At 38.3% G+C, this 11,227-nt stretch overlaps 1 protein-coding gene across 1 annotated transcript; it reads right to left on the reverse strand.

Moving 5' to 3' along the window:
- Window positions 1–579: 579 nt before the first annotated feature.
- G6PC2 (glucose-6-phosphatase catalytic subunit 2) lies at window positions 580–6,937 on the reverse strand. The gene is made up of 5 exons (XM_020912618.2): window positions 6,720–6,937; window positions 6,040–6,149; window positions 4,007–4,118; window positions 1,895–2,010; window positions 580–1,091 (listed from the first exon to the last, which is right to left on the reverse strand). The coding sequence occupies exons 1-5, from the start codon at window positions 6,935–6,937 to the stop codon at window positions 580–582; spliced, it is 1,068 nt and encodes a 355-aa protein (XP_020768277.2).
- Between the last annotated feature and the right edge of the window lie 4,290 nt (window positions 6,938–11,227).

The following is an 11,227-nucleotide window of genomic DNA, read 5'->3' on the forward strand; positions in this document are numbered from 1 at the left end:
ACAGCGGCAGCATGCGGAGTGCATGTCTCCTACTGGTGACAGCGGCTACAGTGGATTGTCTCCAGGTGGGAATGCAGGCCCTGTGTTACCATCCAGTCAGATTATTCAGGAAAATACAGAAATTCAAACTTTTATGTCAAGTATCCTAGTTTTGAAATATTGGCAACTAATCTAAAATTAGGGCTTCTCTGGGGGCCCAGGGGTAAAGAATCTGCCTGCAATGCAGGAGTTCCAGGGTTCAAACCCTAGGTGGGGAAGATCCCCTGGAGAAGGGAATGGCTACCCACTCCAGTACTCTTGCCTGAAGAATTCCACCGGACAGAGGAGCCTAGCAGGCTACCATCCCTGGGGGCCACAAAAAGTCAAACAGGAATGGTTGACTAACATACACTCTAAAGGAGCGAGGAACACAGGCAACTCTGAAGGCCAAACTAAACATATATGTGAATGGACTGGGTCTTATGGCTGCCATTTGTGACCTCCAACTGGCAGCCTCCAGTTTCTCTCTGCCCTGTTGGTCCTCTGTGAGGATGGGGTAGCGTCATCCTGGGGCCACAGGGACTAACCCTCCACACAATTCTAATTAAGCTTTTTGGCACTTGGTTTCATTAGCATATGAATACAGTAGGGAATCAGGGCAACCACAGTCAGTGGGATGGACGCACTTTTACAGAAAGACAGCACATAAAACAAATACTCGGTGTCAGTGGGGATCTTGATGAAATGGTAGAGCTGCAGGGTGGTCAACGAGGCCAGGGCACAGAGCAGCCGGAAGCTCAGCCTGCAGCCGTTTTCTCCTCTACAGCTTTTGAGGAACATCTCTGAGTGAATCGCAAAGCCCAAGCCGAAGAGGACCCCGAGGTTTCTCACAAGTCCGGCAAAAGGCGTGGTGTCAATGTGGATCCAGTCGGGGTTGGCGCACCATTTCTTGGCTACGGGCACGGACCACAGCAGGTCGATGTCAAGAAGTCTGAGAAGCAGGTAAAAGCCAAGGGCAAACAGGAAGAGGAACAGATTGGTCTTCAGGTATGCGCTCAGGCTGGCTGCTTGGATACCTGGAGTGTATTCAAAGACCGCCGCTACCAGGACGCCTGGGGATTGGAAAGCGACAGTGAACAGAACTGTGTGCCTTTGAGATTCTCAGGAATCATTCCTCTCCGAATTAAAGAATTTAGCCATAGTTTTCAGTGATAAAGGGCTGTAGAAACCTAGGTTCTATCCATTTTCCAAAGCCTGTTTTTTAAAGGCAGTAACTGAAACCTCACTTTTCCCATGGTCTTTTACCCATCCACATTAGCACAGGGGGGGATCTTTCAGGAGTCCAGGGCACTGCGTAACAACCCACTTTATAGGCAAAGCACTGATCTAGGTGCTTGCAATTAATATTTCAATTGCCACAGCCAGTTAATGTAGAGAGCCTTTGAAAGATATGTGGAGTTGAAGAGCGGAAACTCGATCATTGTGAATGCTGGTAGAAATGCAAAGCAACTGCTGAATGAGGCCCACAGTTAGGTGATAATCACTGCAGGTGCTTCCAAGAGAGTGGCATGGTGCGCAGGTTGGAAGGCCATCATTAAGTCTCCCAAACCAAGACACAAGCACACTGTCCTTCGTGGTGGTCCGGGAGTTGGACTCAGCACTAATCACACCTTAGAGAAGCCCAACCGTGTCGCTAAGAGGTTATGCGCTTACACTTTTGAGTGAGAATGTGCCATTGTCTGTATGGAGGATTTGAGAGATATGAAGAACCACTTAAGCTCCTAGGGCAGCAGTAAATATCAGTGGCTTGATAGAATTACCCGAGTTTGGGGAGCCAATTAGCAGGGAGAATCTGACAACATAAAGGACACTAACGCTTTCAATGATACAACAAAAGGTAAGTGATCATATTTACCACCAATTACTCCAAGAATAACTTGATGAGGAAAATGTGTTGCTATGAATACTCTGGAGATGCAGACACTGATTTGAATCAACCAAAAAAGACTCCAAAGAAATGACCAAGTCAGTCTACGATGGAAAAATAGAGACAAGCATAAAAAGCAAAGAAATTGTATCACTAATAAAAATGGGCGGGGGGTTGAAACCAGATGATCTTTGATAGAGGTATCTTCTAGCTGTGATGTAATATCATAATTCTAGAGGGTCTTTCCATTTTTTTTGCACTCCATAGGATTTCAAATGTTTTAACAGATGTTTCTATATTTATCGATGCATTCAACTGAACAAGTGCTAGGCTATATTGTGAAATTTTAATAAATGCTGTAAAAAGAAACCAACTTGGCATCCTGATAATTATTCTAATGAAGGGAAATTCAAGTTTAGGGGAATTATTAATATCTACAGTGATCTAGAATAAATTATATATATTTTTACTCCCTGTCATATGTGCTTCCTCTTTCCTCTCTCAACATCTCTTTGCTTGAAGAAAACTCACAGAAGAGGCAGCTGCCAATCTGATGAAAAGCATACAGGCATTCCAACAAGGGCAAGTTTTCACTGGGTTTAATTTCAAGACTCTCAAGCTCTCAAGAGTCCTGGTTCCTTGGTTTTTGACACGTAGAAAATAAGAAACAGAAAGTGACCTATGGGTTATATATGTTGAATTAGAAGCTGTAGTATGCAGAAATCTTATAAAAATATTTAAGTCCAAGCACTGTTCATCATTTTAATAAAAAATATTAGCAATAATGAGTTCTAGGAATCCTTGATGGTTCTGAATGATTTGTCCCTGATAATTGGACTAACTTTTGGATATTGAAAAGTTAAGGAATAGAGAGAAACAAGACATTCAAAGAGAAAGTAAGCAGGGGTTATCCATATAGAAGAAGAATCAATAAGGGTGTGGTAATATTTAGATAAGTTGTGGGCACTCAGTACATTTTGATGGATCAACGAAATGATGCAGTTATAAGAATTAAAGAAGAGTCGAGAATTTCTTTTTTAGAAGAAACAATTTTCCAGGTTTGAGAACTGGAGGAGAAAATTAACTACAGAAAAAAGGCAAGGCTTATCTATATTCCTACTTTGAAAAATTGTCTATGGATAGAAAATGCTAATGTTAAAAAATTACAACACGTTTTTACCATTGTTGTTTTGGATTGGATAATGAATACCTTAAGGCATACAGGTCACAGTCTCATTAGGATAAACTTTAAAGATGCCCAAATTCCTTTGGTTATTTGTTTTGTATATTACCCAGTATTACTCTAAAAAGTGGAGTATGAGAAGAACCTTGGAAATTCTTTATTATAAAGAACTTCCATGTAATGGTGTATCTTATAGTATCTTTTATGCAATTAACTGAAGAACCTTATTTCAGACTGCCTAATAATTTATGATTAAAGTGATGCTCAAAGTTGTTTTAATGATAGTTAAAGTATATCAGGAAAGAAAAGAAGGGAAAAGTATAAAAATTTTGAATAATTTAAAGGTCTAGGCCTTTCAGAATGTTATGAATCTACTAACATTAAATCTACTAACATTAGAATTTAAGTTTGCTTCTGGATGTTTTAGATTAAAAGATTGCATAATATTTAAAGCTAGAATATATGTTATTTATGTCAAAATCATTAGTTAGTCAAAGAAAGCATAATTATACTAAAGTAACCAATGCATTCTAGGGGAATGAGGCTTCTCAAAAATTTCTGTTTAACCTTAAACTAAGGGAATATGCATGCAAAAATACTTCCTTATATAATTTTAGATGACTTATTTATGAACTACCAAAGTGAGTATAGTATTATGGAAACCCCAAAGGCACATTTAAAAAGTCATTAATCAATTAAACATTTCCAACCCTGTAATGTGGTAATCACTGTGAGTTAATTAGGATATTATCTTAAAGCAAAATATTAATCTTCTATTCATTTTGCTATACTGGCTATGATAGAATTGAATAAGCACATTTCAATAATTAAAAATACACTAAACTGAATTTGTAAAAAGACTTTCTGTGTTTAAAACTGTCACGTTCCAGTGCTACAGAGATTGGAGCAAAGCTGACCTGTGCAGAGTGATAAGAGACTTATCCATCTGACTGATGGTATGGCTCAGGGCCGCTGTCACCATGACATACCAGACACATGATGAACCCATTGCATGGCCAGACGGACTTCCTGCAACAAGACAGTGGCAATGCATTTGGAAGGTGGTAAGTAGAGTACAACTATCGGAAATGGACAATAGAATAGCATATTAGCCATGAATATTGCAAATAACTCCGGAAAAAGCCATAGGACATAGGCTATTTGTAACACTTAGTAATGGGTAGAAATAAAGAAAATTGAGTCAAAATTGAGTCAAATACTATTTCAAAAAATTTCCCCGGGTTACTCAAGTTCATTGAAGTCCAGAAATCAAAATGTTCAAGTCTAATTCAGAACTCAGGCTGTTGCATCAAAAAATCTGCCACATCCTTAGTCAGTCTTCATATCTAATTGTTTTCAACTGATGATAAAATTGAAATACTTGGATTGAATCTTGAATCAGCTTATTTTCCTTGGGCTGAAAAGTCAAACATCTTAAAGCTATCACTGCTATGTCTCATTTACCAACTGACTGCTATGTACTAGCTACCCCTATGCCCATCTTGTGACTGGTTGCTGCACTAGGAGCCTTTGTCATTAAATGGAAAAGGGAAGCTACAAAGTGGCATCAATCCTGGCAGAATAAATCTGCAGACAGGAAGCCTTTCTACTCCCAGAATGTCTTTCCCATGTTGCTAGATCTTTTTTTAAAAAAATCACTTTATTTTGATGTACTCCTTGAGTTTTTACCAAGTGGAGATGCATTGAGCTTAAACATCAGTCTCTTTTTGAAAAACACCAAGTTAAATAAAGACAAATCTACTACTTATGCATCTGTTTCTTTCAAATCAATTTTTTAAACAGAAATTTTCACGGCTTTTTATATGTTTCATGAGTTGGAAAACTTCAAGGAGTGAATGTAAAATATAGTATTTCTTTTTTTCTTTTCCAGAAAATGTCTCATAAGACGGAGCATGTGCTGGGAAGTTCTGGGATAAACCAAAGTAGCATTTCAATTGTCCCAAATGCTATCCATCCATCCATCCTGCATTGTTTTAACAAAGATAAAATACATACCACCCCTGACATGATGGAATGCACAGTCTATTGGAGGAGTTAGATTTTAAATAACTAATAATAGTATAGTGTGATAAGTACTATAACAGATGGATGCCTACTTTTTTTGTAGCAAAAAAAAAAAAAAGATATTCCAAGAACTTATTAGGAACTTACACATTCACTGTATTCAAGGTTAGTCTCAGGATATCAAATGCCAAGAATTTTAGGCTATGTAACAAATTGCGTGGAGGTACAATATAACACAATCTTACAAATTAAAATAATATGCAATTTACCTTATGTATATATATTTAAAACTTTTTATAATCTTAAACTCAACTCTCATAGTAAAGATTTTATACTCATACAAAATCTTACTTATGAGGGAGTGGACCAAGAAGTCTACTTATATATATACAAGAGAAAAAACAAAGTGGAAAGAAATAACTCTAAGATTAGAGAGAATTTCGGCAGGCAATAGTAATACCAGGAAGTCCTTACCTTTCTTACAGAAACCCTGTCTATTGTCTCATTTATGTGATTCTCAGAAGATCTATAATAACATTGAAAGTTGCACAGCATCAGATAAATCAGCATTTCTGGTATTTTAATATAGTTTTTTAAAAATTTGTTCTAGTTAATTGAATTTAGTTTGTTTCTATATCAAACCATGAACTTCTTCCAAAAAAAAAAAAAAATGCCAAGAATAAAATCATTTGGGGAATATTCTCTTAACTTATCCTTTTACAAATTTTTAAAAAATGAAATTTTCCTACTCATAAAAGTTTTACCCTTTTCACTAGCAATTTTTGTTTATGAACTTTTAGCATCCTCACGCATGCAGTTTTCTTTAAAACCCTCTATGATACTGTGCAGTTATTAGGTTATAATTACGTACAATGGCTATCTGTTGGAATATCTTTAGTAACCTGAGGCTGCTTTAATAGCTTACCTGGACCTGTTTCACATGTAGTAGGGAACTGTTCAAGGCATGGACTTGAGTGATTTGGGTAGATCTGAGTTTCTTGGACCCACCAGTAAGGCCGATGACCAAATAATATCCTGTATTTAAAGAAATATAAATATGCATATATGTTTAAACACACAGTTATTACTTAATTGGAGACTAACTATTCTCCCCTATTAAAATGACTCAAGCAGACTGTTGATGAGGAAAGCTCATTATTGAGAGACTTTGAAAGAACTTGAGTTCTGGTCTGTCTCTCATTATAGAGGATGAGTCATATGGAGTTTGGACATCCTAGTTTCCAATAAAAACAGGGACTTTTTTCCTTGCAAGGGAAGTCTTTCAGTGCTTTGGATATTTAGACTGAAAATACCAAAGTGGTCCTTGGAATTATTAATCTGTTCATTATGGTGCAATTTGTTTAACCCACTTCTTGGTTAATCACACCATATATGTTATAGGCTTTTGGAATTTACTTCGAAGTCAGATAAAGTATAGACTTCTATGCTCTTTTGTAAGTTCTGTTTACAAATAGGTGTTTCTAGTTAACCAGTATGTTGGAAAGATTTTCCAAGTAAAACTACACACATCTGAAATGTGATCACTAAGCCAAAGCTACAAATTTTAGAAGCTTTATGAAGAATGAAACAAAACAGAAGGCTTACCATTTAAAAATAAGATTGAACCAATCCCCAATGACTGCTACCCATATCATCTTAGTTCCAACTGTCTGATTAAGTTGAAACCAAAGTGGAAAATAAATAGAAAAGATATTCCGGGGATCTCCAACATTGGACATAAAATTTAGAAAACTGTAGTAAGCTCGGTAGTCCTTCTGCAAATGCTGAATAACGAGCACTCCATTCCTATGAAGGAAATCCATCTTGAAAGAGAGGCAGTTCTAAACATAGAGTGAGTGGAGCTGAAGCGCTCTGAGTTCTACCATTTTTATACGATACGCTCTTGGCGTTTTTTTTTACTGTGACATGTGATACTGACCATCTGTGGAGAGGGCATGTCTATCCTCCTCTGCTGAAAAGTTCATCTGCTTTATGATTTTAATTGATGCCAAAGAGGTGAAGTACATGCTGATCTGTGGCAAGTTGAGGGGAAATTTGGGTAGAGACACAATGCATTTCTTACGCAGTCTGTCTTTTGTGTGAACAGTTGGATCATGTTTGCTTGAAATTTTTGCACAGTTCATTTCCTTCCAGGGAAGAGACATTAGCAATTTCTGTGCTTCACTAGAAGACTATGTAAATAATTACTGCATGTCAAATAGCCCTTAAAGCAATGCATTTTAATTTAAAATAGACTGTGGCTCTTTGACTATTATATTGGGTCTTTCAGGAAAACGGATGAGTAAGTATCTAGGCATGAAAAATTTATATGGTGTGACAGTATTTTCTGATTGCATTTAAATAAAAATATTTTGACATTTCCTTATTAGCAAAGAGAATAATATGAGAGATGTGGAATAGAGAAGAAAATACATGGAGTATATGAAATCTGCAAGGAAATGTGTTACTTTTCAACTGTGAGTTCAGAAAGCAGATATGGAGATTACTGAGTAGTAGGTCTACTAGATGGTAGAACTGTTAGGAATGAGGCATATTTTTATTGGCTAGTGAAAACAATTGAGAGCGTGGGAGAGTTGCTCATGTGAAAAAGCCCAAGAAAATAAAGTCTGTCACTGTTTCCATTGTTTCCCCATCTATTTGCCATGAAGTGACGGAACTGGATGCCATAACTTTAGTTTTTTGAATGCTGAGTTTTAAGCCAGTTTTTTCACTCCCCTCTTTTGCCTTCATGAAGAGGCTCTTTAGTTCCTCTTCACTTTTCTGCCATAAGGGAGGTGTCATCTGCATATCTGAAAAGTGAAAGTGAAAGTTGCTCAGTCGTGTCCGACTCTTTACAACCCCATGGACTATATAGTCCATGGAATTCTCCAGGCCAGAATACTGGAGTAGTTAGCCTTTCCTTTCTCCAGGGGATCTTCCCAACCCAGGGATCAAACCCAGGTCTCCTGCACTGCAGGTGGATTCTTTACCAACTGAGCTGTCGGGGAAGCCCTGCATATCTGAGGTAATTGATATCTCTCCTGGCAATCTTGATTTCAGCTTGTGTTTCATCCAGCCCAGCATTTCGCATGATGTACTCTGCATATAAGTTAAATAAGCACTCAGTATGCCAATAAATTTAGAAAACTCAGCCGTGGCCACAGGGCTGGCTCCATCATTTAATGGCACCTTATTATGCGGATCCAGTGTCTACAGGTACCTCCCCAGACTCTTTGCTTCTCTTGAAGGAAATGTTTTGACTGACCAGTCTTTTGGGGTGCTTTTTAAAAAATGCCATGCCTTTCCCAGATAAATGGAATTTCTGGTTATGGAAGTTAGGCATTAGCATTTTAAAAATACTTTCCAAATGATTGCAATGTACAGTTAGGGTTGAAAATCATTGATATAAAGCAATTCATAGCATAGCTTGTTCTCCTTTTGGCCTTAAACCCCTCCCTCTGCCAAAAGTCTACTTGAAAGAAGCTTCACTGACATTTAATATGTCAACTATTGGGCTTAATTGGATTTCCCATTACATTCGATTTTTGCACTAAGTGATGTATCTTGTTGTCAAGTCTTTGGAGACTCTATCTCTAGAATGAAAGAAAACCCTAATCTCCAGAAGAGGTGAAGCAATGGAGGTAACTGAAGTGCACTTGTCATAAAATAGGGCATAGTGGTGGCAAATTTGCTCACTGAGGTTTCTGTGCTTCTCTCCCAAAAAGAACTTAAAATACAGCCTGGCTTCTATGGATAAGAACTTGGGTCTGACAGTCACTAAGTAGGCAAATGGCATCAGATCGTTTTTCAGAAAGGGTCTTTAAATGTCTTCCAGGAAATGAATTTTAATCTCTGTCCATGGTGAGAACCTCACAGTCTCTTTTATTATTCTTACTGCGGTGGGAGAAGAGCCAGGAAGCAGTCAGCCAGCACTGGCTCTCCCCAGGTTTTGCTCTCCCCTTGGGCAGACTACAGACTATGAATTATATTCACTCTCATTCTCCCACTACTGTGCTAATCTGATCTGAGGGATGTTTAGGATAAAATTAATTGTGCTGAAAGCTCAGTTGTGCTTTAGAATGTCTTGCATTTATGGTCTGCCAGTTATTTACCTTTAAAAATACTCCATCTTGGGACTTTGCTGGTGGTCCAGTGACTAAGACTCTGCACTCCTGATGCAGGGGGCCTGGGTTCAGTCTCTGGTCAGTGAACTAGATCCCACATGATGCAACTAACACCTGGCATACCCAAATTAATTTTAAAAAAAGACAAAAAAAAAAAAACCACTCCATCTTATTATCCAATTTTAACTTCACAGAGATCTTTATTTTAGGGATGAGGAAATGAACAAGTAACTGCCCAGGTTATTTTTTAGTATGGGAGGCCTGCTTGGAAATGAAATTTTGTTTCCAGAGCAATGATTTTTCTCAATCTAAGCCTTGTCTTGGTTGCTTAAGGCCAATATTGATGAGATTTTTAAACAGCTGCAAAATGAATAATAGCTAATGCTATAACCAGCTTGTTTCAAATGTTTTCAACCACCCAGACCTCCAGTTTCCCTGTATCATGATTGGTTGACACTGAACCACATCTGTTCAGCTGCTTGATCACTAAGAGGACTTCACAGATACAGTCACCACTTGGAATTGTTGGATGGCTCATCCCATCATTTGACAACAAGGACACAGTTGTTGTGGGTATGCAGGGACTACTGTTAACTTCCCAGTTGCTGACAACTTCCCTGGAGGAAATATAAAGTGGCACAAATACGGGTCCCTCCAGAGCTTATGCAGAGCTCTGATGCCCATCTGCTGCTGATGGCCTTGGGACCCAGCATATGTTTTCTTCTCTGGGAATAGTCATGTATGGAAATAAATTGTGCTGTGCTAAGTTGCTTCAGTCGTGTCTGACTCTTTGTGACCCTGTGGACCACAGCCTGCCAGGCTCCACTGTCCATGGGATTCTCCAGGCAAGAATTCTGGAGTGGGTTGCCATTTCCATCTCCAGGGGATCTTTCTGACCCGTATCTCTTATGTCTCCTGCATTGCCAGGCAGGTCCTTTAAGACTAGCACCACCAAATAAATTAAATTTACTCAGATGAGAGCAAACGTAAATTATTTATTCTGCTTGCTATAGCAAGGGCCAGCCACCATCTCATGCATCTGACAAAAACACAAAAGTGGACAGAGGATTGGAAACACTATATAAAAAAAAAAGGAAGGGAGGCCTCAGGGTTGCTCTGATAAAAGGTGGTTGGTGGCGTGTGTAATCTGGAGATAAGCTTCTAGAAGTAGAGCATCTTAGGTGATTGGTTTGGGAAACCATTTGGCTGTCTCTGGTTGGTCCTGAGTTGAAAGCAGGGGCAAGAAAACTGGCAGTCATTGACCAAGTTCTGAGCACCCTGGGCATTTTGCTTCAGGTGCTGTGGATCAGAGTTTGTTGTTATATTTGGTCTGGCTATTGTCCATTTGTATACCCTGTCTTTCACAAGACAAATTGAATAAGCATATGCCAGGAGTAATTTATGCAGCATCCCACCAGGAAATAAGGGACTCCCTGTGATTCTGAGTCTATAATTCTTATTTATTAATATTTATTTATTTGTCTGCGCTGGGTCTCAGTTGCGGTACTTGGGATCTTCTATCTTTGTTGCAGTTTGGAGGATCATTAGTTGTGATATGTGAAATTCTTAGTTGCAAACTTAGTTACAGCATGTGGGATCTAGTTCCTTGACCATGGATGGAACCTGGGCCCCCTGCATTGAGAGTGCAAAGTTCTAGCCACTGGACCACCAGGGAAGTCCCTATAATTCTTATTATTAATTGAGTTAAAATGGGGATATATGCTTGCTTGCCAAGGACAAATCAATTTATTCAGGTATATCATGACTCTGTGAGGCATCAGCCTTAACTAATCAGAGTCTGTACTCTTGGCCTTTTTGTTTTTGCAAAATCAGGTTCTATAATTTCCATAATCTCTTTAATGAACCATGAAGAAAGACATTACTTTGCTTTATTCTTTTTCTAAGATGTGTTTGAGCCATATATTTTATCATATTCTTTCTTCAGAAACTTCCCTAAATTATAATGTGAATGATATCAAATACATTTTG

This window comes from Odocoileus virginianus, chromosome 13 (genome assembly GCF_023699985.2).
Source record: "Odocoileus virginianus isolate 20LAN1187 ecotype Illinois chromosome 13, Ovbor_1.2, whole genome shotgun sequence".
NCBI classification, from domain to species: domain Eukaryota; kingdom Metazoa; phylum Chordata; class Mammalia; order Artiodactyla; family Cervidae; genus Odocoileus; species Odocoileus virginianus.